We start from the raw sequence: 27,910 nt of genomic DNA on the forward strand, positions 1-27,910 counted from the left end.
ATATCGCTGTTATTTTAGTGTACTATATGCTGCTCTCAGGGCTGCAGTACTCAATAGATTCATTTTACTGTGTTATTTTAGTGTACTATATGCTGCTCTCAGGGCTGCAGTACTCAATAGATTAATAACGCTGTTATTTTAGTGTACTATATGCTGCTCTCAGAGCTGCAGTACTCAATAGATTCATATCGCTGTTATTTTAGTGTACTATATGGGGCTCTCAGGGCTGCAGTACTCAATAGATTCATTTTACTGTGTTATTTTAGTGTACTATATGCTGCTCTCAGGGCTGCAGTACTCAATAGATTAATAACGCTGTTATTTTAGTGTACTATATGCTGCTCTCAGAGCTGCAGTACTCAATAGATTCATATCGCTGTTATTTTAGTGTACTATATGCTGCTCTCAGGGCTGCAGTACTCAATAGATTCATATCGCTGTTATTTTAGTGTACTATATGCTGCTCTCAGGGCTGCAGTACTCAATAGATTCATTTTACTGTGTTATGCAAACTAACCCTATATGGCATTTTACATATTTAGAGGCTGATAAACTATTATTAAAATTCACTAATAGATAGTCTGTTCTCTATTCATTTAATATTGTTTCTAAATACATCAATTATGTTAGAAGACAGCACAGAAGACGAGACAAAGAACCTGAAGGACAAGACAGCTCAGAAGAAAGAGACAAAGAACCTGAGGGACAAGACAGCTCAGAAGAAAGAGACAAAGAACCTGAGGGACAAGACAGCTGAGAAGAAAGAGACAAAGAACCTGAGGGACAAGACAGCTGAGAAGAAAGAGACAAAGAACCTGAGGGACAAGACAGCTGAGAAGAAAGAGACAAAGAACCTGAGGGACAAGACAGCTGAGAAGAAAGAGACAAAGAACCTGAGGGACAAGACCGTTCAGAAGAAAGAGACAAAGAACCTGAGGGACAAGACAGTTCAGGAGAAAGAGACAAAGAACCTGAGGGACAAGACAGCTCAGAAGAAAGAGACAAAGAACCTGAGGGACAAGACAGCTCAGAAGAAAGAGACAAAGAACCTGAGGGACAAGACAGCTGAGAAGAAAGAGACAAAGAACCTGAGGGACAAGACAGCTGAGAAGAAAGAGACAAAGAACCTGAGGGACAAGACAGCTGAGAAAAAAGAGACAAAGAACCTGAGGGACAAGACAGCTGAGAAGAAAGAGACAAAGAACCTGAGGGACAAGACCGTTCAGAAGAAAGAGACAAAGAACCTGAGGGACAAGACAGTTCAGGAGAAAGAGACAAAGAACCTGAGGGACAAGACAGCTCAGAAGAAAGAGACAAAGAACCTGAGGGACAAGACAGCTCAGAAGAAAGAGACAAAGAACCTGAGGGACAAGACAGCTGAGAAGAAAGAGACAAAGAACCTGAGGGACAAGACAGCTGAGAAGAAAGAGACAAAGAACCTGAGGGACAAGACCGTTCAGAAGAAAGAGACAAAGAACCTGAGGGACAAGACAGTTCAGGAGAAAGTAACCAAAATGAAGGAATTCAGGAAGCAGCTCAGGACTCAACCAAGTTCAAACAGGTCATTTTTTTTCTATAAATGTGTTATTAATTATAGCAAATTATGCTGCATATCAGTTATTTTAAAAATCAAGTAAATTATCTTATTGCATGGTTCAAATCCTTATTTCTTTTGTATTTGATTCTCTAAAGAGATTTTTTTTTAAAAGATAAAGGCCCTCTGTCTTTTCAAGGATTATTATAATGTACATAACACATTGATATTTCAGATACCTGGTCACATCAGATGAACTGAGGAGAGGAGGTGCTCTCCCCCAGAGTTACTCACCAAACACTGTAGTGGCTTATCGACGGAAGGCCAAGGGACAAAAAAAGAAAATTATAGAGAAGTTGGCGGAGTTGGCGGTGAACCCCAAACTTTGTGAAGGTAAAAATATAGTAGTAGTAATAACTTTAAACGGAATTCTGAGACCAGTATCCTTGTTTTGTGGTTTTGAATCATGTTTCTTTATAATAGTAAAATTTTATAACAATATATCTTCCACTGAAATTCCACATTACTTATAACTGAATTGTTATACTTTTAAAATATATATAAATAAAAAGTAAATATAATCGTAGACAAGTTGTCTTGCCACTATGGGGTGTTCAGTTTTACCAAAATAGGTCAATATATTATGTTAATAGCCTGACTTGCTATGTTTTACAACCAGTTTTGGAATATACACTCACTGTCCACTTTAATAGGAACTCCTGTACACCATTTCCTTCATAGAGTCATACAAACAGCCAATCATATGGCAACTGCACCCTGCATAAAATCATACAGATACAGGTCAAAAGCACATCAATCATCAGAATGGGGAAAATGTGATCTGTGACTTTAACTGTGACATGGTTTTTGGTTCCAGATGGGCTGATTTGAATTTCAGTATTTCAGAAACTATGGATCTCCTGAGAATTTCTCACACAACACAGAATAGTTGGGTGGGGTCTGGGGGGCAGCACCTCATGATCACTCTTTATGAATGTGGTGTGAAGAAAATCATCTTAGCACGTATAAGACATTGAACCCTAAAGTGGATGGGCTCTAACAGCAGCCAAGAATAAGAATCTGCAGATTTCATGGGCACAGTGTAACGAAGCGGGACTCGAGGTAAAATCCATATGCAGAGCTTTTATTAAAAGTGAGCGTGGTCGTACAGGCAGGGTCAAAACAGGAACAGGCAGAGTCGTAGTCAGGGTACAGGCAAAGGATCGAGGCAGGCAGCAATGGGTCGTAAACAGGAATCAGGCAAGAACAGTAACAAACAAGAAGACAGGGAGATAACGCTTAGAATTGCACACTGGGGAAACAAGACTTCGCGGTGAGGTGGTGTGTGTGAAAGTCCTTTATAGTCCTGGTAATGAGCTGCAGCTGGGTGTGGTGATTAGTGTGGAGTGTGTGAATGTGGCTGGCAGAGAGGATGATGGGGAATGTAGTCCGGGAAGAGACAGGAACAGACAGTGATCATTACACACAGACTCACTGGACAGTTGAAGACGGAAAAAGATGGGGTTTTTTTTCAACTGTACAGTTTCTGTGCCTCAGATTAGGCATTTGCACCCCCATAATTATTGCTTACTTAATATTTTTTGTACCATTCTGTGCAAACTCAGAGACTTTTGTGTAAGAAACATCCCAGTATATCAGCAGGATCTGAAATATGGCACCAACAACCATGCCACGGTTATTGTTTTGTTGATTCTGATAGTTGATGTGAACATCATTAACCGGAGCTCTGTATCTGCATGTTGTTGATGTTTTGTTAATATTATGCTGCTACCATATGATTAGCTAATTGGGTAACTGCATGAATATACAGGTGGTCTTAATAAGGTGGACGGTGAGTGTATCCACATACTTCATCTTTTGTTATTTTTTTGTAATGCTTGTAAGTTGGACATTATTACAAATAATTATGCTGTTGTGTTTATTTGTATTTTAGATGAATGCAAGGATCTGTCTGGGGACATAAATTACCTGGCAACAAAATACATCCCCCAGAAAAGAGTGGGTCAAGCCTTGTTAAGCCCCGGGTATACTTCAGCCGTCTGCGTTCATGCACCGTCCGCATGACATAATTTTCGTCATGCGGAGGGCTCGCGGCCGGCCGCACACCCCGTCCGCGTGCAGCCCAAATTTCGAGACCGTGCGGACGGTGCGCGTGCAACAGCGCAAGCGCAAGCAGGACAGAAGAGTCCACTAGGTGGCAATACGCACAGTACTGAGCACAATGTGCAGTCGTCGAAGAAGAGTGTGTGTAAAGAACGATTCAAAAATAAGACGAGTAAACTCAAAAGCATGCCTTCTCCATCGTTTTTGATTCCTGTTCTCTTGGTGTATCTTCTGAACTATGCTGCAATGGTGGCTGCACTATTTTTCTTCTCCGATCCTGCCCAGCGAATATCCATGACACAATGTCTGATAATAGTATAGAAAAAATTGCACTGCGCATATGTCGAACTCGGTCATCTGTGCGCATCCTTGGTTTAGTATACTTTGAAAGATGCGCGGACGCGACTGCGTGTGACATGTCCGGGCGCGGAAAGTGGAGTATACCCTGGGGCTTTAGGAGAGGGGAATGTCCATGCAGCTATGGCCAAAACAGAAGACTGCAAGTAATTTAATAACAATTTACTACTACACTTGACATTAAAGGGATATTTCACCAAAAAATGAAAATTCAGTCATTAATTACTCACCCTCATGTCGTTCCAATCTCGTAAGAACTTTGTTCATCCTCAGAACACAAATTAACATATTTTTGATGAAATCTCTTATTCGACACAAAAAGTTCCGTAAAGATTTAAAGCTTCATGTAGCAGTGTTTTGAAATCATCACTAGATATTGTTGAATAAAGTCTTTTTATCATTTTTGGCATACAAAACGTATTCTCGTCACTTCATAACAATAAGGTTGAACCACTGTAGTCACATGAACTAGATATGTCTTTAGTAGCTTTCTGGACACTGAATTATCTTGCTGTCAATGCAGGCCTCACTGAGCCATCTGATTTTATCAAAAATATCTTAATTTGTGTTCCGAAGATGAACAAAGGTCTTACGGGTGTGGAATGACATGAGGGTGAGTAATTAATGACGGAATTTTCATTTTTGGGTGAACTAACCCTTTAACTTAATGATTCAATGATCAGTTGAACTGGAAAACTAAATAGCTTTTTGTATTTTCTATTGCAGGAAGATCTTGAAAGGTGTAAAGGCTGCTCTAGAGAATAACTGGGAAACATTTGACCTGGCAATACATGGTCTTGGTCCTGCTGTTATAAAGGGCACTTTTTCATTAATTGATGCATGTCTTAAGGAAAAGATGAGAGCACTGATTCCACACGAGTAAGGTTTTTCCCACTTTATTTTATTTACTTGCACATTGTTTCGAACTCTTGTTTCTTGATGTGCAGTGTTCAGCTGTACAAAAAATAAAATAAAATAAAATATTAAAAAGAATTGTGTGGGTTTTTTTATTTTTTATTTCTTGATTACTTCAAATTAATATTTGTTCCTTCAATTTGTTCTTATACAAAGCATCTGTACAGTCGCTTTTCTTTTTTTGACAGTTTATTAAACTGAAATAACTAACCTGTACACTTCATTATCCTCACAAAAATGTTCTGATTTGCTCCACTCATGGAGATCTGTAAGCATGGCTTGCAGTGTAACTGGTTTTCTCTCACTGGACCTAAAGCAGTGTGAATCATCAGATATGTTCTCAGATGATGTTGGGTACAGAATGTTGGGAAACAATATACATACACATACCTCTCCATGGCTATTCGCAATGCATGTGCAAAATTTGGTCCCTTTACAACTTACAAGTTTCTACACTCCCATCAAATTGATAGACGGTAAGGTTTTCATTGACCCCGATGTAGGATTCACTGTCAACAATTTTTTTGCTACTTCTGCTGTAAGATCTTGAATTATAAGTCCTTGTTTCTCTGCAATGTTCTGTGAAAAAATTAAGTGTTTGCATACACATCCACATTGAAATCTTTTGCAGTCGCATTTGTGCATGACCAAGTCCACACTGTGACATTGTGTGCTTGTGTCGGGTGGAACCAAACACACTCCATTTTTTTATCTCCACTTTTGCACCCAGGCCTTTTGCAATCATAGAATGGGCAGCATTAGTGGTCTCTTCAGTGTTTGCTCCTTTGATTCGTCCAGTTTCTGTGAGGTCATCCAGGTAACTGAACAATGAAATAAAAGAACAAGTTAGGAAATAGTAAACTGTTGTAAAAATGAAATGACTGAAAAAAAGCAAATACCTTTATTTGAATTAGAATTTTGTTTTTTCAAAATTAATAGGTCTGTGACTTTATTTTAACTCAATACTGCCAATTAAAGGCCCAGAATTTTTTCAAGTACAAAAGATTTAATAAACCTACCTGGAGTACATGAAACCAGCAAAGAAGAACCTTGGCTGTTGGAAAAACTCTTCTTATGGCATCGAGTTTAGGTCACGGTCAATCATTATCGACCTACATGATAAGGAATTAAAAATGAATGAAGATACGTCAACATCTGTAGAGTTTGTAAAAATGAAGTACACTAAAATAACACAGTAATATGAATCTATTGAGTGCTCTGAGAGCAGCATGAGAGCAGCATTAGTACACTAAAATAACAGCGATATGAATCTATTGAGTACTGCAGCCCTGAGAGCAGCATATAGTACACTAAAATAACAGCGATATGAATCTATTGAGTACTGCAGCCCTGAGAGCAGCATATAGTACACTAAAATAACAGCGATATGAATCTATTGAGTACTGCAGCCCTGAGAGCAGCATATAGTACACTAAAATAACAGCGATATGAATCTATTGAGTACTGCAGCCCTGAGAGCAGCATATAGTACACTAAAATAACACAGTAAAATGAATCTATTGAGTACTGCAGCCCTGAGAGCAGCATATAGTACACTAAAATAACACAGTAAAATGAATCTATTGAGTACTGCAGCCCTGAGAGCAGCATATAGTACACTAAAATAACAGCGTTATTAATCTATTGAGTACTGCAGCCCTGAGAGCAGCATATAGTACACTAAAATAACAGCGATATGAATCTATTGAGTACTGCAGCCCTGAGAGCAGCATATAGTACACTAAAATAACAGTTAAATGAATCTATTGAGAACTGCAGCCCTGAGAGCAGCATATAGTACACTAAAATAACAGCGATATTAATCTATTGAGTACTGCAGCCCTGAGAGCAGCATATAGTACACTAAAATAACAGCGATATGAATCTATTGAGTACTGCAGCCCTGAGAGCAGCATATAGTACACTAAAATAACAGCGATATGAATCTATTGAGAACTGCAGCCCTGAGAGCAGCATATAGTACACTAAAATAACAGCGATATGAATCTATTGAGTACTGCAGCCCTGAGAGCAGCATATAGTACACTAAAATAACACAGTAAAATGAATCTATTGAGTACTGCAGCCCTGAGAGCAGCATATAGTACACTAAAATAACAGCGTTATTAATCTATTGAGTACTGCAGCCCTGAGAGCAGCATATAGTACACTAAAATAACAGCGATATGAATCTATTGAGTACTGCAGCCCTGAGAGCAGCATATAGTACACTAAAATAACAGTTAAATGAATCTATTGAGAACTGCAGCCCTGAGAGCAGCATATAGTACACTAAAATAACAGCGATATGAATCTATTGAGTACTGCAGCCCTGAGAGCAGCATATAGTACACTAAAATAACAGTTAAATGAATCTATTGAGAACTGCAGCCCTGAGAGCAGCATATAGTACACTAAAATAACAGCGTTATTAATCTATTGAGTACTGCAGCCCTGAGAGCAGCATATAGTACACTAAAATAACAGCGATATTAATCTATTGAGTACTGCAGCCCTGAGAGCAGCATATAGTACACTAAAATAACAGCGATATTAATCTATTGAGTACTGCAGCCCTGAGAGCAGCATATAGTACACTAAAATAACAGCGATATTAATCTATTGAGTACTGCAGCCCTGAGAGCAGCATATAGTACACTAAAATAACAGCGATATGAATCTATTGAGTACTGCAGCCCTGAGAGCAGCATATAGTACACTAAAATAACAGCGATATGAATCTATTGAGAACTGCAGCCCTGAGAGCAGCATATAGTACACTAAAATAACAGCGATATGAATCTATTGAGTACTGCAGCCCTGAGAGCAGCATATAGTACACTAAAATAACACAGTAAAATGAATCTATTGAGAACTGCAGCCCTGAGAGCAGCATATAGTACACTAAAATAACAGCGTTATTAATCTATTGAGTACTGCAGCCCTGAGAGCAGCATATAGTACACTAAAATAACAGCGATATTAATCTATTGAGTACTGCAGCCCTGAGAGCAGCATATAGTACACTAAAATAACAGCGATATTAATCTATTGAGTACTGCAGCCCTGAGAGCAGCATATAGTACACTAAAATAACAGCGATATGAATCTATTGAGTACTGCAGCCCTGAGAGCAGCATATAGTACACTAAAATAACAGTGATATTAATCTATTGAGTACTGCAGCCCTGAGAGCAGCATATAGTACACTAAAATAACAGCGTTATTAATCTATTGAGTACTGCAGCCCTGAGAGCAGCATATAGTACACTAAAATAACAGCGATATTAATCTGTTGAGTACTGCAGCCCTGAGAGCAGCATATAGTACACTAAAATAACAGCGATATTAATCTGTTGAGTACTGCAGCCCTGAGAGCAGCACATAGTACACTAAAATAACAGCGATATGAATCTATTGAGTACTGCAGCTCTGAGAGCAGCATATAGTACACTAAAATAACAGCGATATTAATCTGTTGAGTACTGCAGCCCTGAGAGCAGCATATAGTACACTAAAATAACAGCTATATTAATCTGTTGAGTACTGCAGCCCTGAGAGCAGCATATAGTACACTAAAATAACAGCTATATTAATCTATTGAGTACTGCAGCCCTGAGAGCAGCATATAGTATCCTACACTAAAACAACACAGTAATATGAATCTATTGAGTTATTATTGAACCTATTGACTCCAGCTCGGAGAGCAGCGCGTATTTCTTTGTTTTGTTGCTTTACAAATAGTGACAGATATTTTTAGGCTGCGGTCAGTAAATACATGGAACTATTGCAGGAAAGCACGGAACCAATATGATGAAGCATCTGAAATTTCTATAGATCGAGACGGGTATTTTAATGTCATTCGGTGTGTGTGTATGTGTGTATGTGTGTTCGTTCAAGAGCAAGGAGTAGCGAAATTTACACAGCAACACAACTTGAGTAGTTCTTTCCCTGACAGCAGCCATAGTTCACTAAAAATAACAGCGATACGAACCTATTGAGTACTGCAGCCCTAAGAGCAGCGACGCGCATAGTTTAACGTCACCAAAAATAACAGCACAACCACTTCTTACATGCAGCAGGAGATGCATAATGTCACAGAGATCTGAGACAGTTCTGTCGTAGCATACTGGCTTCATAGATCATGCTTTTTTAATGCTAGCATTAAAATGAAGCCTATCTACTCCATTTTCACAATAGCAGCATTGGTGCAGTCGACTGATTATGGAGCCGAATCAAAATTCATACTATAAGATGAGCGTTTCTTTGCATTTTAATGTTTATCAATTATCTGAATTTTAGCAAAACATATAGCAAAATTCACTTACCTCACATTAGATGCGCTCTCCCAGTTACATCAGTTTGAAGTGTTCCCTCTAAAATTTCAAACGGCTTGACCCCGCCTCTGCTTCAATTTCATTAGTTGAATATGTAAACCAATCATTTCCTTTCTGCCCTTAGAACATGTTTGAGTAAGTAAAACTCCCATCTGCCAACCCAAGCCAAACAATGTCAGTCAGCCCCAAAGGCCGACGCTTAACATAGATCTATCTGAAGTAAAGAGTGCCAATCTCTAATACAAACTCTAGCTATGACCAAAGGAGAATAGCTACTCTACCATATGGTGGTTGTAAAGGTGGCTATATAGCCAACACAAAGATAACCAACCTAATGGTAACTTCAGGGCCTTAATTTTCCTCTTCTATTTCTTTTAACACACCCAGGAAAAAACTACACAGGAAAACTAAGGTCAATATATTTAAATATAAAAAGAATATAGACCAAGTGGCTTGAAGAACGGAGACTTGCCATCATAGAAGGATGGAATCTATGGTTCTTTCAAGCCTGAAAGAGCCCCTTCACTACCAAGCCAACAGAGAATTTTTATCATGGGCCCAGCTCTCGGCCTGATTGTAAGAAGCACCTGGGTAAAATATCATTTCTCAGGAGGTGGAAGAAGAAAGGAGAGGGTAGATGTAACTACCCTCATGTAGGCTGCTGGCATCTGTAATTGATTACCTCCCTCAAATCTTTCTTCTTCCTAGAGTCCCGCCTTCTCTGGGACCTGCTCCGAGGAGGAGGAGGTGCCCGAGAGGCGATACTGGACTTCTGGCCCTGTCTCCAATCCTCAGATCGGAACGGGCCAGGACCTCCTATCTGTCTGGGCCCAGAATTGGATCTGAGCGGTATGCGGGTTTTAACCCTCTGGGGTCTGAGGATTTTTGGGGCCCTGGAGAAGTTTTGACATGCCCTGACATTTGTGCTTTTTTCAGTTGTTCATAAACATATTAATGGAAAAAGTGTCATTACACTGTATTCAGCACAAATTAGGCTACAATAATATGTGAGGAACATGTATGTACGTTTGTTTTTTTGAAGGAATAACGTTTATGCGTAGTTATTGAAAAAACAAAAAACTTAAGTCACTGAAATAAAGCAAAAAAAAATATATTAAATCTGTGTTCACAAGACTTCTGGGTATTGGAGGTTGTAGACTAGAGTTTTTGCTTCAAAATGATGTAAAAATGATGCTGCCTACTCATTCATTTATAACAATATATTGATTTAGTTTTTGTAAGACACTTACGCAGTACGCATGGAGGCGTGAATCATAATGAATAATGGGTCATTTACACCTGAGAAGACAAAAGACTCGCATAATGACCTGTAATGACCTGCATAAATAATGAGCTCTTTCAGTCAGGTAGGCTGTGAAAAAACCCTCTGTGATCATGTCTCAAGCTCATCATGGTGTATATCAAACATACAGAAAAAACAGCAATACTGTGAAATATTATTACAATTTAAAATAATGGTATTCTATTATATACTTTAAAATATAATGTATTTCTGTGATGCAAAGTGTCTGAACTATTATGTTACCTCTATGGCATTTCATATAGGCTTTTATCTTAAAAACATGCACATTTGGAGAAATATTGATGGATTCTCATATGTTTATGTCAATTTTCTATACAGAGGAGTAATATTTATTCAATATTTATTGTCATCACTGTGAATGCTGGATACTGTGTTTTCAATTCATACTTGCAGCCGGAGGGCGCTCTGTACACCTTTAGTCCACAAATTAATCTAAAGACTTAGATTAATTAATCTAAATTAATCTAACTATGTGACTCTCCAGGAACTAACAGAGGCCAGAGATCGCTATAACATCCAGATAAAGACTTTTCAAGACAATAAATACACGATTGAGAGGATGTATACATGTATTTTCTCAGAATTTGCCTCTGAATAGCGCTCGCTCCGTGGGCGTGGCCGCATTATCAGATAATGAGCTGAATCACAGACTTCTGACATGGCTCTCTTTTCATACAGATTACATAAACAAAGAATATTTGTTTTTGATTTGACTTACACGATTTAAAACCTGACATTTCAACGTTTTTTTAGACATAAGTATAATTTTTTTGTGATGAGTATTCACTAAGTTACAGGTCATTTTCTGAGAACTATCAGATTGGACTTCGCTCAGAGGGAAATGACAGATCACGCATCATGTTAGTTTTCTTTATTTTGCAAAAGGCACAACATTTTGTTTTTACTCTGAGTGTACACAAATAAAAGAAGATATTCCACAGATTAAAATGGTGTATAACTCTTAATTGTATGTGCACACTTACCAGTGTGAGTCTCTTTCACACTGGTAAGAAAAAAACCGAGGTGGTATCGCCGGCGTGACCGCTATGTAATCTTAAGGAGCTTCAAAGGCAGGACCGGAGCTTTTAATGTCTGTGCCCGCCCTATGACGAGATAGTTAGCAAACATCTCGTCAATAGGGGGCATCGACACATACCTATGCTGGCTCATTCCCTCAACATAGATCAGGAAGGAATGGAAGGCTCACAGGGGCTGCCAGATTATGGTCGGAAAGGAATCATACGTCGAGCTGTCCGCGTGCAGTCCCTTTCTTAACGCACTCTCATGGCAGCTGCCGACTGCCATATGCACACTCCATAACCTTGAGCAGCTCTGCATACGCAGGGCAGGGAGGCTTTGAAGTTTCAGAAGGCTCGCTTTCTTCCTCTTCAACAGTCATCTCCTGCTCTCTTGGGCTTAAAGCCAGAAGAGCACTCACTGCTGGATCAGATGATGTCAAATAAAGAACATCATCATCATTCAGCAACTTACCCTCATCAACCGCTGGGGGTTGCAAGAGATTTACACCTCTCTCTAACTCCTCAGCAAGCTCCATCTGTGAGCCCCATGATTTCAGTCGCCGCTCTGTCTCAGCACGGGCAGAACCAGAACCACCGGGCACAGATGCCGGCCGCTCTACCCTTGAGAAGAGGGCCAAACGAGATTGGAGTGCCCTCGAGCACTGTCCGTGCATGCTCCTCTCCCAGACAGAAAACGCACAGATTGTGTGTGTCATCAGGTGTCAGAAACCTGGTACACAGATCCACACACTTCCTGAAACGTTTATTAGACATATTAAATTCCTTACCAGATTCGAAGAATCGCAATCAAATAAAACAGTCCCTGAAGACGTGAAGATACTGACTGCTTCTCTAGGCATTCCTTTTATACTTCCAGGTTGCGCCTATTATGACGTCATAGGCTGTCGCCTGCCAATAGGACTGGTGAGATTTGATAATTGCTTTCAGACACCAGTTCACGTGATGACATTCCCCATATGCGTTCAAACGCAGTGTTGAGTTCCCTTTCGAAAGGGAACATATTTATTAAATATAAAATGAATTCAAGAGCTATTTTTAAAACACTATGCATTTTGTTTGGTCTGTAATCCAATAATCAGAGTGTTTCTGTACATTTACATTTTATATTATATTAAAAGTAAATTATTATTTCTGGTGTTCACTGAAAACTGCAAAAAGTTCCTTTAATGCATTTACATTAATATATAATAAAGATCTATGCTGATATTGTCCAAACCTCTGCCTTGCCTAGGGCATTTTCAAGCTTTGGGAGGGTAATGTATCTTCTGTGTTCAGTGAAAGTAAGAAAGTTGTATAGGTTTGGAAAGACATGACGTTAGTAAATCATGACAGCATTCTCATTTTTAGGTTAGACAATCCTTTTAATATTCCTTAGTATCCTGATCAAAGCAGCCTTCAGACATCCTCATTTTGTTCTTTGAAGAACCACTAGCCTTGCTTCACCCTTTAGTAGAATTAATTTTGCAAAATGTGCAAACTGTAGACCCTGCTGGCACTAGAACCCTCCATGAATAATACAAATTGATTCCACAAAAAGGCTATAAAACTTTGGACATTTACCATGCTGCACTGGCTGGGTATGAACGCCAGAGTTTTCGTTTTAACACCCTCATAAATGAACACTCATGCGGGGGAAAATAAATAAAATAAACAAATAAATTATGTACCACCTCCTAAAGATTTATCCAGATGTTAATCTGTCAAGTTTGAACCCTGAGTTCCAGGATTAACAGAAGAGTTTATCTAAAAGGATGGCTGCATGTCCAGCTCAAATAGATTGAGTTTCTTGTTGAAGGCTAAGACATCCTATCAATATTTAATCTCCATAAAGTCAGACTTGTAGGAGCTGTGATGGTTAAATTCAACAAAATCCTTTTCTATATATATTATCATAGTTTGAGATTTCATGTAAATGGTCATGGCTTCAATTCCAGTTTATCTTTCCTCAGGCCTTCACAGCACAGGAACCACATGACTCTTGGGCAGGAACATGAGCTCACTAGGATAGGTCAAATGTTGACAGCTGCACAGACCTTGGCTAAGATACTTTAAAAATGTTAGTGCAGATAGGAGGCTTTAATAGTACTCGGGGGAGAGGAGAATTTGCAAAGAGAGGATGGATTGCGTGTGAAAAGGATGGAATTAACTTTTCACTGCAGTGGTGGGTCAGATAAGGGCTGCTGAGATTGGAAGGCAGCACCCAAGAGAAACAGTGGAACTGAGTGAGAAGTCGGGTGATACAATTCAAAATAATACACTAGTAAGGTGTTAGGCAAGACAAAAATGGTATCAAATGTCATACTGCAGTTTTGGAGAAGAAGAGACTCCACTCTGAGAACATGATTACTCACAAAGTGAAGCAGTAAGACATCTTTATTCTCAGCCAGACATCGTCTGTACAAGCATGAACATGGTTAAGGGATAGACATCACTCACTGCAAGTTTATCATTTTTTTGAAACAGCTGCTTTGGGTTTCTTAAAGTCAGCATGAAATTAAAATTCACCTTGTCTATATTTATAGTTTCTTTTTTCACCTCTCTGGTCACGTATGTCAGACTTTTCTTAACTTTAGTCCACTTAAATCCCACCCATTCCTTACAATCTGCTGCAAACTTGCATTAAGATCTGCCTCCATTTAATCAACAACCATTGGGTAGAACCAAATCCTGCCCTACATCACAATACAAAAGAAAAGCATCAGCTTAACCCTCTGGAGTCTGAGGCTGATTTGGGGCTTGGAGAAGTTTTGACATGCCCTGACATTTGTGCTTTTTTCAGTTGTTCATAAACATATAAATGACAAAAGTGTCATTACACTGTATTCAGCACAAACTAGGCTACAATAATATGTGAGGAACATGTATGTACATGTTTGTATTTTTGAAGGAATAATGTTTATGCGTGGTTATTGAAAAAACAAAACTTAAGTCACTGAAATAAGGCCAAAAAAAGTATATTAAATCTGTGTTCACAAGACTTTTTAAAAAAAATTATGCTGCCTACTCCTTGTAAGACACTTTTTGTCAAGAAACACAGTATGCGTGGAGGCGTGAATCATCATGAATATTGGGCCATTTACACCTGAGAATACAAACAAATCACATAATAATGACCTGAAATGACTTGCATATTAACCCTCAGGGGTCTGAGGATTTTTGGGACCCTGGAGAAGTTTTGACATGCCCTGACATTTGTGCTTTTTTCAGTTGTTCATAAACATATTAATGATAAAAGTGTCATTACACTGTATTCAGCACAAACTAATATGTGAGGAACATGTATATACATGTTTGTGTTTTTGAAGGAATAACGTTTATGCGTGGTTATTGAAAAAACAAAAAACTTAAGTCACTGAAATAAGGCCAAAAAAAGTATATTAAATCTGTGTTCATAAGACTTCTGGGTATTGGAGGTTGTAGACTAGAGTTTTTGCTTCAGAATGAAGTAAAAATTATCCTTCCTACTCCTTCATATAAAACAATAGAGAGATTTAAATTTTCTAAGACACTTTTGGTCAAGAAACACAGTATGCATGGAGGCGTGAATCCTCATGTATAATGGGTGATTCTCACCTGAGAAGACAAAAGAATTGAATAATAATGACCTGAAATGACTTGCATATTAATGAGGCCTTTCAGTCAGGTAGGCTGTGAAAAAACCCTCTGTGATCATGCTGATAACAGGATTAAAGTCCACTCAGGACAAAAAAAACATGATTTTTGTGATCTCATGCATGCACGTATTATTGCACATGATATGAAGAAAATTTTGTATAGGCCTATGTTAAATTACACTACCAGTCAAAAGATTGAACACATTGCCATTATAATGTTTTTAAAAGAAGTCTCAAGTCTCTAACCAAATAATGGTTTTCTATTTTAATATACTTTAAAATATAATGTATTTCTGTGATGCAAAGCGTCTGAACATTCCTACCTCTAGGGCATTTCATATAGGCTACTATATTTGTTATATTATAGAGCCTAAATGTTGATGTGCAGTTGACAAACTATACATCATTAAAAAGATCTAAGACTCAAGCTTCACATTTTGACTCTTAAAATCTTATATTGACCATAATTTCTTAATATGCTTAAAAGCATACACATTTGGAGAAATATTGATGGATTCTCATATGTTTATATCAATTTTCTATACAGAGGAGTAATATTTATTATTCTATATTTATTGTCATTATTATGAGCGCTGGATGCTGTGTTTTTAATTCATACTTGAGCCGGAGGGCGCTCTGCCCCTTTTGTCCACAAATGCCTCAGTAAAAGAAGAGGCAAATCATGTGACAATCAAGGAACTAACAGAGGCAAGAGATCGCTAAATATGGCTATTCAAAACACTTTTGAAGACAATAAATACACGATTTAGATGATGTATGCATGCATGTGTTGCCTCTGAATTTGCGTCTGAATAGCGATCGCTCCGTGGGCGTGGCCGCATTAGCAGATAATGAGCTGAATCAAGGAATTCTGACATGGCTCTCTTTTCATACAGATTACATAAACACAGAAGGTTTGTTTTCGATTTGACTTACATGATTTAAAACCTGACATCTTAACGTTTTTTTAGACATAAGTGTAATTTTTTTGTCATTAGTATTCACTAAGTTACAGTTCATTTTCTAAGAACTATCAGATTGGAGTTCGTTCAGAGGGAGACGAGAGATCACGCATCATGTTAGTTTTCTTTATTTTAAAAAAAGCACAACATTTTGTTTTTACTCTGAGTGTACACAAATGAAAGAAGATATTCCACAGATTAAAATGGTGTATAACTCTTAATTGTATGTGCAACATTGACGGAGTATTTTGAGTCTCTTTCACACTGATAAGAAAAAAACCACGGTGGTATCGCCGGCGATACCTTCAGACCTCAGAGTGTTAATGAGGCCTTTCAGTCAGGTAGGCTGTGAAAAAAACCCTCTGTAATAATGTCTCAGCTCATCATGAACAGCAATACTGTGAAATATTATTACAATTTAAAATAATGGTATTCTATTATATTCTTTAAAATATAATATATTTCTGTGATGAAAAGTGTCTGAACAATTATGTTACCTCTATGGCATTTCATATAGGCTTTTAGCTTAAAAGCATGCACATTTGGAGAAATATTGATGGATTCTTATATATTTATGTCAATTTTCTATACTGAGAAGTAATATTTATTGTCATCACTATGAGTGCTGGATACTGTGTTTTCAATTCATACTTGCAGCCGGAGGGTGCTCTGTACACCTTTAGGTCACAAATTTATATGAAGAAGAAAAGGAACTAGGAACTAACGGCATGTCTTCTAGAGATCGCTAAAAAAACCATGGCTTTAACACCCAAATAAACACTTTTCAAGACAATAAATACACGATTGAGACGATGTATACATGTATTGCCTCTGAATTTGCGTCTGAATAGCGCTGGCGCCGTGGGCGTGGCCGCATTAGCGGGTAATGAGCTGAATCTCGGACTTCTGACATGGCTCTCTTTCCATACAGATTACATAAACATAGAATGTTTGTTTTCGATTTGACTTGCACAATTTAAAACCTGACAATTGACATATTACTTATGTCTCTATGACAAGAAATGACTGAGTATTTTAAGTCTGTTTTGCTGCAATGTGAAAAAAATCCTGCAAAACGCGCCGGCGCGTTTTCGGACCTCAGGGAGTTAAAGACAGATCTGTCACTACATGTGTTTCATCTCGACTTTAAAGAGAAAATAATAGAGTAGCAATGAGCATTCAGTGTGAGATAGGTTGCTAAATGAGCCTCTCAGCGGAATGATGATGCTTCAGCAAGCAAGCCGATCCAGCAAATTCCCCTGCGGCCATCCGGTGACTACTAAAACAGCAAATTTAAGAGAAAATTTCCAGTGAGGTTGTTGCAAATGTGCAGGGCTTCCCTACCCGCGCTAGAGTGTGTCTCATACTTGGGCCATGTCCATGCTTAGATGGCTTTTTTGGATTCCAGCTTTCCACAGTATGAGAGGCTGAGCCTCGCAATGCTGCACACCCGGATCACGCTCTTCAGTAACCTGCCCGCTCCCTCATCTCCTTCCCCTCTCGAGCCAAGGCGAAAGCGAGGCAGAAGCGAGCACACGTCTTCATGTCAGGCCTGTTCGGCTCAATGGTAGACGGCCTTGCAGAGTGCTACATCGCAGCACAGATGTCGTTGCAGGCTATGCGGCACTTCCTGCCTAGAAGATTCAGCTCATCCACTATCTCCAGCTCTCTCCTGTCCTGTCTTGAATTCAGCCCCAACGACAGTAAAGTAGTCCTTAGGCCGAGAAAAGGTTACTTGCCAAAAGTTCTTTCTACTCCATTCAGAACACAGGTGATGGCTCTGTTAGTGCTGTTAGCTCTGCAACTCAAGGAGAACGAGCAGGCACCCCATCCACTCTGTCCCTTAAGGGCCTTGAGAGTGTATACCAAGCACTCTAGTCAGTTTCAGCAATCAGAACAGCTGTTTGTTAGCTTTGGAGGTCGCACTAAAGGGCTACTGGTCTCGAAGCGAAGACTATCTAGATGGATTGTGGATGTGATAGCACTAGCTTACAAGTCTGTGGACTTGTCATGCCCCCTGGGAGTCAGGGCCCACTCCTCTAGAGGTATAGATATCTCTTGGGCGTGGTCCAGCAGAGTCTCCATCAAGGAAATATGTGCGACGGCCACTTGGCCCTCGCTATCCACTTTTATCAGATTTTATAACCTGGACATCCCTGCTCTTCAAGCAGTCTGAGACGCTTATGGACTGTGTAGCAGGCTCCAACTTTGGTCTGAGCCTCTCCTTATGCAGCTGGTCTTGGGGCCCTCAATCGAGTGGTCCTGCCAGTCTCAGAGCTTCAAAAACCGAGAGCAGGGCGGTCTCAGTTGAGTGTCTGCTTTTGAAACCAGACTGGTTGTTGTCCAGGAGGTTGTTCTGAGTAAGAAAGGTAGAGATTGTTGAAAACAACTCGTTAAAGTGTTTTAGCAATTAATGGAAAAAGCAAACCGGTCTGTAACTTTCAAGATGTGCTGGATGTAGAGTGGGTCTCTTAAGCAGTGGGATTACCTGTTTCAGCTTAAATGCTGTAGGAAAGGTACCAGTGTGAAGAGAGGTATTGATTATATGAGTGAGCGTCGGTACAACTGAAGAAGAAATGGCTTGAAGGAGATGAGTGGGGATAGGATCACGTGGACAGGTAGTAGGGAGATTAGGGGGAGGAAGTGTGGATGAGACCAAAGAGGATAGGTGGGAAGGTGACAGTGCCAAAAGGTGTTATGCCAAAAGGTGACCTGTGGAGAAGTGCGTGTTGTTTCCTGAGCCAGTTTGAGGTTTAGAGTGAGGAGGAAGTGATTTGAACTGATTTGAAGTGTGCAGTGGAGTGACCAGTGTATCGTCAGTGGAGCAGTAGCATGTGTAAATAAGGTCCAATTGGTTACCTGGTTTGTGAGTAGCCGCAGTAGATACTCGTTTGAGGTCATACGGGGCAAGCAGAGTGTGGAAGTCAGCAGCCTGAAGCTTTTCTAAGGGGATGTTGAAGTCTTCAAGAACTACCAGAGGAGTACCATCCAAGAAAGGAAAGAGAAACACAAACAACTCAAGCTGACCTGGAGGATGATAAACAACTACAAAATTGATTTTAATAGGACTGGTAATAGTAATTGCATAGGATTCAAATGAGCTGTTGTCACACAGTTTTCCCCATAAGCGTCAACTAAAAGCAGACACAATGCTTGTTCTCGTTATCTCAAGGAACCAGAGCTACGTGAGCAACCCTAATGTTTTGCAGGACACCCCTTCAGACAACATTCAAGTTTTATTTTTCATTTATAATACTGTGTGTGGTATTGAAGATGGACATGTTATTGACTTAATAGCATAGAGTTGAATTATGTACATAGAAGTATAATATTTGCATTTACCACCCATAAGAGAAAAAAAAAAAAAAAAAAAAAACTTTTTCCTTTGAAGCAAGAAATGAACTCCAAGTGGGATGCATAAATCAAATATGAAATGCAGCGTGTTTACAAAAACACCATAGGATATTGGCTAAAGCAGGCTTGAAGTGTATGAATATTTTCATTTGGAAAAACCCTGAAAAACATTCAGTAAGAGGTAAAATAACTTCATTAAGTATGTAACCCCGCAGAAATATGATCTTACATCTTGGGTGTTTTCTTCAACACTTCCCCTTGACATTATTTCAACAAGTCTCACAGCAGTTTAATTAAAAATGACATCACATGTTATGAAAACATTAAAAATACATCTTAATTTGGAATATCAGAAACAGAAATTCTACTGAAATACTATGTGAAGAGAGAACATATGGACTTTTCAAAAGGTTGAATTTTCATCTACAAATTGCTAATATTACTGGACACTGTCACAGATTCACCAGGCTCAACCTTCACTCCAACACAGCGATCACCATCTCCTGAATGTTAATCACCTGCACCTGTTTATGCACATCAATCAACCACTGCATACAAGCATACACCTCAGCTACATTCATTGTCTGGTCTCACTACGGACTCAGGACTTTCTACCAGCGATAGTGCGACCTGTGATACTTACCTCCAGCAACTCTGAACCCCATCGTTCCTCATGATTCTTCCATGTCTGAAGTACTCTGTTCCATCATCTTTTCCCATCTTCAAACTGCTTTGTCACCATTCACTCACCAACTCACCTGGACTTCCTTTACCTGCAGTAACTGAGGTGTGTGCGTTCCAAGATCAAACCGTCTCGATCTCTCTTCATACCTGCAAAGATAAGAGACTGATTAATTCATTCAGTTTTCCATTTCAACCTGCCAATTGCCAATATTATTCACCTGATTGTTGACGCGCTGCTAAGAGCACTTACCACGCCAAGCGCCACCACACCCATTGCTGCATAGGTACCCACTTCTTCACCGACGGGCACTGCCAGGCCCATAGGCAATCCAGCACCCTATTCTGGTTCGACAGAGGACTGCAGTGGATTTCTTCTTCAATGTTTTTGGCCCTGAAGATGCACCCGCTCACTTTCCAGCTGAGTGAGCCAAGATAGCATTTGTCCTCTCTCTGCTGTCAGGGCGAGCACTCCAATGGGCGGAAACAATTTGGCATCAAAATGGGCCAGCCATTATAACAAAAACTCTTGATGCATTCATCACCCATTTCAGAGAAGTTTTTGGAGAACCTGATGGTGATTCATCTGTGGGTGAGAAACCTTATTTAAAACATGGACAATTTTTTGGGATTTTCTTTGCTTAGCATCAAAATCTACTTAAAATACTCTGTCATTTATGGTCATACAGATAAAAGCAAACTGTAAAAGGTCTACTTGTATGTACAGTATCCACTTACAATCAAAACAAAACATTGTTCTTTTGTAAAATAAAGAAAACAAACAGGGTGTGCTTTCTGCCATCTCTGTGAACGTTTTTCTGGAGCACGTCTCTAAAATTAAACAAAACTCAGCTAATACTTGTCACACAGACATGAGCAATATATTCTTTATAAACATTTAAGTCTACTTTTAAATTATCTAATTCAAAATGAAAATTAATATTCGCCGTTTATGTAATCTGTATGAAAAGAGAGACATTAGAGGATAATGAGCTGACACAATAAGTCAGTAGTTATTGTGTCAGCTCATTATCCTCTAATTGGGACGCGGCGAGAAATAATCCCGGAATAATTTACCTCAGAAGAAGAGTGCAACTGGTTTCAGTTTCATTTTGAGGAGCAACGGATCCAGCCGAAGATTGTGAAGAGTAAGTTATTTATTCTAATCATGATATGGACTAGTGTCTGTGAATATTAAATCGCAAAAAATCATTTAAATTTGAATCCTGAATGTTATGCATGTCTTTGTGAATGAATGGCGTAGATGGGCGGTTTTGTTTACTACACAAACATGCTATTATCAACATGTATACATTGACTAGTTTGTTTTTTCCCAAACTATATTGCTGTACTGAGATGAGTAAAATCAATTGAAATAAATAAAACGACTTTGTATAAGCAACGTAATAAACTGCAAATTAGCATTTATATGCTCTATAATATAACATAAATGTGATATATAATATGTTACAGACATAATATGAATATTTAGACAAGATTTTGTTGGTGTTTACTGCAAAATAGCCTACTGCCACATCAATGAAGCTTTTGTTCACAAATTTCTGCTCCTATGCTAAATATATAATATACAAATTTTGTTCACGTACTGTGCAATAATACATGCACGCGCAAGATCTTTCTGTAAAGAGTGGACATATTAATGTTAATACAATAGTTGCTATGATCCTGTTATTGGTATGCGCACAGGTTTTTTTCTTCACAGATTTGAGAATCACAGTGACCTGACACTGGCCCTCATTGGACATGTTCTGTATAAATATGGTGAAGGTGAGTTCACTGACTAGAAGCAGGAAAGTTTTTTTTTTTTTTCCTCCAGTGCATAGAAACACCAAACACCTTGGAAATGCCAGGTATGTGATGTTCACTCATATGTTTGAACAGGATTTGTTTTCAGGTATGACTGTACTCAAAATGTGCCTTTGACCCTCATTTATATTTGGACTATATTGTTAACTATATTCTAATTAAATTACAAACAATATATTAATATATTTCTTTTGTCCTCACATTCTTTCTTGTCTCAGTCATTCTTTCCCTCTGTCACATACCTGACTGAAAGGCTCATTATGGGAGGGGTCTTAATCTCCACAGTTGTGAACCAGAGCATTATTCATGATGATTCACTCCTTCACGCATATGGCTTTTGTAAACAAAAAGTGCCTTACAAAATTAAAATCAATATATTGTTTTATGTGAATGAGTTGACAGGATGATTTGCACCTCATTTTGAAGCAAACATTCTAGGCTACAAAATTGAGTACTCAAAAGTCTTGTGGGCACATATTTAGTATGTGTTTTGTGACCTTATTTCAGTGAGTTCATTTCTTTGTTTTGCCAACCACGTCAGTATGTCAGCTATGAGAACAATTTATGGAACCTATACAAGGGGAAACTGCTTGGATTTCACTGGCTGAGTGGCAGAGACAGCATACCAGGATCTTTATTTATACTGTGGAGCCAAGGGACATGTAATTTCATCATGCCCCATCTGTCCTCCTCAGCCAATGGTGAGTGTCGTTCACAGTCCCAATATTTATTTTTCTCCACGGGATTCTTCTCTCTCCTAGGTGTGACCGTGAGCCTCTCCTCTGGATACCACCTGCAGACCAATGGGCAAACAGAGAGGAGATACAGGAGATTGAGGAGATACAGGACCTTTTGCCATGGTCACCAGAATTCCTGGAACCATTTTCTCACCATCTACACTGTCCATGAAATTCTGGACACTCGACGACATGGCAGCTGTCTGGCCGTTGGCCGTCTCCACTGCTGTATTAACCCTTTGATGTCTATGATCACACCGGTGTGATCAGTCTTGGCTGGTCCCTGGAGCGTACAATCACACCAGTGAGATTAGAGATGTAACGCCTGTTGCAACGCCAACCAACTTTGGAATTTTTAGAATGCTTTTAGCCTGCTGAACTGTGCATGTAAATCACGAATAGAGACGGGCACTTTGGCATCTTTGTGGCCCTATCAGAAACTAACCAGAGAACCCCAGTCCCCAGCTCTGGGGACTTCCCTCATGTGGCTACATTCCAGAACAGCCAAAACCCAATACACACACCACACACACACACACAAACATGCTTAGAGATTGTATGTACAGTTATTCTCAAAATATGACTGTGCCAAAGTGTACCCATTGTGTATGTCAAGTGCATGTATGTATCCCTAGTGTTTAAACTTAGTTATGACTGTAGTTGCGTTAGTGTCATTCTAAACGATAAAATCAGAGTATAAACTGTATCTCCCTTTTTATGTTTTTGCCATCTGACAAGTTTGGTTTCTTTGTAAAGCTCTCTTTATGCCTTATTTGACAATGTATGTCACATTACTGTAAAATGCATTGTTCTATTTTTAATGGTACTTCAAAGAAAAATGTACTCTGATCCAACACTTCATAAGTTATGCAAATCGAGCCACAAGACAAGACAAAGGAAAAGTTTGCCCGCCAAGATTGCACTTCTTACCATTGGCTGTTTCAACCAAGGAGGCGTGTTGGCTTGTTTGTCCATAAAAGACAAGCACAAACATTTTTGCTTTGTCTCTTGATTGCACGTCTCTCCCGGAAGTCTCAGGCGACCGCGCTTCCATCACACGATTATCTTTTGGGATGACCATCTCCGGCAAAACGAATTTCAAGTCCTCAGTTCAAATGTTCCTGCGGAAACGGAAGAAGCCAATGAACTGCCGCAGCACTGAACAGAAACTCAGCCCGTAAACTAATGCAAGTACCGTTTCTCTATCTTAGATGTGATACATCTAATACGACCTAATGAAACTGATTTCTTTGCTGGCTCTCAAGGACTGTTAGTACGTTTTGCTACTTGTCTTCTCTCTTTCCCTTTCTTTACTTTCGCTTTTGTATATATGTATATTCTCTGTGTATATTTAGCTGTATAACCTTTGTATTATCAATTTCATATATTAACTACACTATACTCATGCTCGATTGTTCTGCTGCTCATTCAGAAAAACCAAGTCACTTCTACGTTCGTTTCTGCAACACTGCTTTACGCTTTGATGCTATAATAAGAATTTATTCTCATGGCCAGAGAATGAAATTTCTTTAATAGGCTATGAGAAACTTAATGGTTTGCTGGACAAAATAGGATAGTTTCTCTAAACAACTATTAAACTAAAACTAATCATATATGTAATTGATTATAATTCGTTGTAATGTAATTAATTCACAATATATGTGCATAATTCCCTCTTGGGTCAATATATGTATCATAATTAATCATCAAGGCTTTATGATTTATTATATTCATATATTTCACCCACGAATTAAATAGTTGCAATATCGCTAAAGATTCATTACAGAGATTAGTGTCACGTGATGAACCACTAATTTCAAATGTGCTTTTGCGCTTTGGCTGGCGCTGAGCCAGAGACAGACGCACTCTGCGTTTGTCATACATCACAAATATGCAGTGTTTTCAACCACATAATGTTTAGGTTTCAGACATTTAAATACACATAAGTACTAACAAAACAAAACATTTAGATGCACACACTGATGTATATGGAAGCGGCAATAATAATCCTTTCCATTTATACACTGCGTTCCAAATTATTATGCAAGAGACAAATCAGTAATTCAGATTTTAGTTTTTCTAAGAAAATGTTTGTTCGTTTATTTATCCATGTCTTTTTAGATAACTGGAATCAATCTCAGACAAAATAATTTGCCAGATCTATGGAAACCCTACTTAGAGGTTGTTCCACATTATTAAGCAAGTCACAGTTCTCATGCAATATGGGGAGGAAGAAAGATCTTATTGAAGATGAAAAGCATGAAATGGTGCAATGTTGTGCAAAAGGCATGAAAACAACTAATATTGTGTGAAACTGAATGGAGATTATCGAATTGTCATAAGATTTGTGAGTGATTTAGAGCACAGCAGAACTCAGTCAGATAAAGGCTTATTGAGGAAAGTTCCTGTTAAAAAAATTAATTGTATTAAAAAGGCAGCTATAAAAAAGCCAGTGTTAAGCAGCAAACAGGTATTTGAAGCTGCTGGTGTCTCTGGAGTCTCAAGAAGCTCTCCATGCTGGCTGGCAGTTGTGTGTAAAGATGCATTTCAGCCACTCCAAACCAAACCTCACAAAGAGAAACATTTACAGTGGGTTTAGAAATACATGAAGACTCATTTTTAAATAGTTTTATTTACTGACTAATGCCGTACTACAATGCATGGTCTAAATGTATGGATTTCTGGATGGTTGGTGAATGGCCACCACGTTCCAACAAGACTGCGACGTCAGCAAGGAGCTGGTGGGTGATGATTTGGGCTGGAATACTGGGAAGTGAGATGGAGGGTATTAAAATGACTTTTGCAAGATACGTGGAGTTCATAACTGGCCATTTTCAGCTATGGTATAAAAAGGAGGATAGTGCATAGTACAATGCACTGCAAAAAAACACCACAGCAATAAAACTGTTTGAAAATGTATTTCTAAACCCACTGTAAATGTTTCTCTTTGTGAGGTTTGGTTAGTGGTGTCTAAAATGCATCTTTACACACAACTGCCAGCCTGCATGGTGAGGTTCTCAAGACTCCAGAGACACCAGCAGCTTCAAATACCTGTTTGCTGCTCAACACTGGCTTTTTTTATAGCTGCCCTTTTAATACAATACATTTTTTTGACAGGAACTTTCCTCAATAAGCCTTTATCTGACCGAGTTCTGCTGTGCTCTAAATCACTCACAAATCTTATGATAATTCGATAATCTCCATTCAGTTTCACACAATATTAGTTGTTTTCGTGCCTTTTGCACAACATTGCACCATTTCATGCTTTTCATCTTCAGAAAGATCTTTCTTCCTTGAAATAAAAGCAAATCATCAGTCATACAACATTACTGTGGCTGCAGTGTATCACATGACAAGCAATGACGCGTCACCATGGAAATAATAAAGTGACACGTTCTAAATAATGGTAGCCTTGAAAAACTCATGCTGGGGTCTCAACCAGAATATTTTAAACTTACGTGTGAAAGGGTTAATAAAAGGTCAAATACATCTGTGCTTCTCTTCTCTGAGTATACTGACCATTACAGGCACAGTGTAGATTTACATGTATGTCTTTGAGTCCTAGGGTCATCAGAAATTAGGGGAGAAGCACACAAACAACCTAACAGCCACATTATAGCAATGGCCTAGCAGCCACTCAAAATGCCTTTTGCATAGGCAGGCAACATTTTTTTTTTTTTTTTTTCCAGTTAGAATTTTTTATGAAAAAACTTAATTGATAATTTACAAAACTGGTAATAATTTCTGTCTAATTATTTGGATTATGATGTTGTTAATAAATGGATTAAATTAGAATTTTTTATGTTAAAAATACATTCTCTAACCCAATTCTTTGTTCACTGACTGTATGCCATTCATGGGTTTATCTCCCCAAACATTGAGCCTCCCAGGCACTATCAATCATCCGTTCAGATCTGTCAGTCTTATTCCAGTTTTGGGGCATGGCTACAGTTGCAGGCTGAGCCAAAGGGGAGGTTTAGCTTTGGGACCATATCGGATGTGTCACATGGGAAAATACATTCAGCTTCAGTTACAGAAGTTAACTTCAAAGATTAAACAGGTCATGAACACATCAAAGCGAGCAGGGCAATGCGATGCAATGGTCTACAATGGGTGCTTCAGTACCATATAGCATCATCATGCACCCATTCAGAAAGACAAACTGCAAAACACAGCTATACATCATAGATCAAAACAATACAGGAAAATAGATGAAAAAAGATATTCAGACATTCAGAAAAACACAGAGTTGAACAAAACACTCCCCTCCCTCCACTCACAGCTCTCACAGAACAGGAGATAGACGAACCAGTACAAATGCTATAAATTTCTTGAAATAACATTTTCTAAATGTTCATGTTCTTTCTCTCAGTCTTTATTCACCTTTTCTCCATAGTTTCTCAACAGATATTTATAAAAGTTAATTATGGCAATTATATCGGTAACTGTATAGAATAGTATAGTTCTAATAGCGGGACACATTGTAACGCAGTGTTACAAAATACCCTATCTGCGCAACTGGAATTTAAACCTGGTTAGTATCTTATGCTGGTTAGTGAAGCATTAAAAGAACTATCTAAACAGCTAAATAAGAGATTGGAGATTAAAATAATATTAGATTTGTCTAATTTTAAATAAACAAAAAATATATAGATGAAAAATTAGCTTAAGTAAGAAATTTACCTTTGCTATTGTTAAATTAATGTTCAGTTATATCTTCCAAAGATTTCTGAATTTTGGCACCATTTTTTCTCAATATATTGTCGATATGGCAACTAGTAAATACACCAAGCTTTATCATGTGTGGAATTATTTAAAACATGTGTGTTACAACTAACCCCATGTTAGGTTGTGCCCCGCACTCTCCTAAGCCCCTTTTACACAGAGATTACATAATGAAAATACATAATGTGTCCCTGGATTTGTCCCGGGATCATCTGATTTTGGTTCATTCACACTGCCAGTGATTTTCTGGAATCTGTGCATGCCTTCACATACATCCCGTAAAGATCCCGTAAAGCAGGAGTGTCCAAGCTCGGTCCTGGAGGGCAACTGTCCTGCAGAGTTTAGTTCCAATTTGCCTCAAAACACCTGCCTGAAAGTT

At 38.7% G+C, this 27,910-nt stretch overlaps 1 protein-coding gene and 2 long non-coding RNA genes across 4 annotated transcripts; 1 reads left to right on the forward strand and 2 right to left on the reverse strand.

Moving 5' to 3' along the window:
- Positions 1-486: 486 nt before the first annotated feature.
- Positions 487-4,087, forward strand: LOC125258975 (resistance to inhibitors of cholinesterase protein 3-like). 2 transcript variants are annotated; one of them, XM_048176252.1, is made up of 3 exons: positions 488-1,561; positions 1,770-1,927; positions 3,489-4,087. In XM_048176252.1, the coding sequence occupies exons 1-3, from the start codon at positions 624-626 to the stop codon at positions 3,617-3,619; spliced, it is 1,227 nt and encodes a 408-aa protein (XP_048032209.1). In that variant the 5' UTR covers positions 488-623; the 3' UTR covers positions 3,620-4,087. The 2 variants fall into 2 exon arrangements, with proteins under 2 accessions (XP_048032208.1, XP_048032209.1); XM_048176251.1 differs by having other exon boundaries at positions 487-1,561; positions 1,770-4,087.
- A 1,299-nt stretch (positions 4,088-5,386) lies between these two features.
- On the reverse strand, positions 5,387-9,347 carry LOC125258987. Its single transcript, XR_007182708.1, has 3 exons — positions 9,259-9,347; positions 5,950-6,042; positions 5,387-5,751 (listed from the first exon to the last, which is right to left on the reverse strand). It is a non-coding gene; the product is annotated as an uncharacterized LOC125258987 (long non-coding RNA).
- Positions 9,348-17,247: 7,900 nt separating this feature from the next.
- LOC125258988 lies at positions 17,248-24,447 on the reverse strand. Its single transcript, XR_007182709.1, has 4 exons — positions 22,696-24,447; positions 20,496-20,828; positions 19,067-20,392; positions 17,248-18,563 (listed from the first exon to the last, which is right to left on the reverse strand). It is a non-coding gene; the product is annotated as an uncharacterized LOC125258988 (long non-coding RNA).
- Between the last annotated feature and the right edge of the window lie 3,463 nt (positions 24,448-27,910).

This window comes from Megalobrama amblycephala, linkage group LG23 (assembly GCF_018812025.1).
Source record: "Megalobrama amblycephala isolate DHTTF-2021 linkage group LG23, ASM1881202v1, whole genome shotgun sequence".
Classification (NCBI taxonomy): Eukaryota; Metazoa; Chordata; class Actinopteri; order Cypriniformes; family Xenocyprididae; genus Megalobrama; species Megalobrama amblycephala.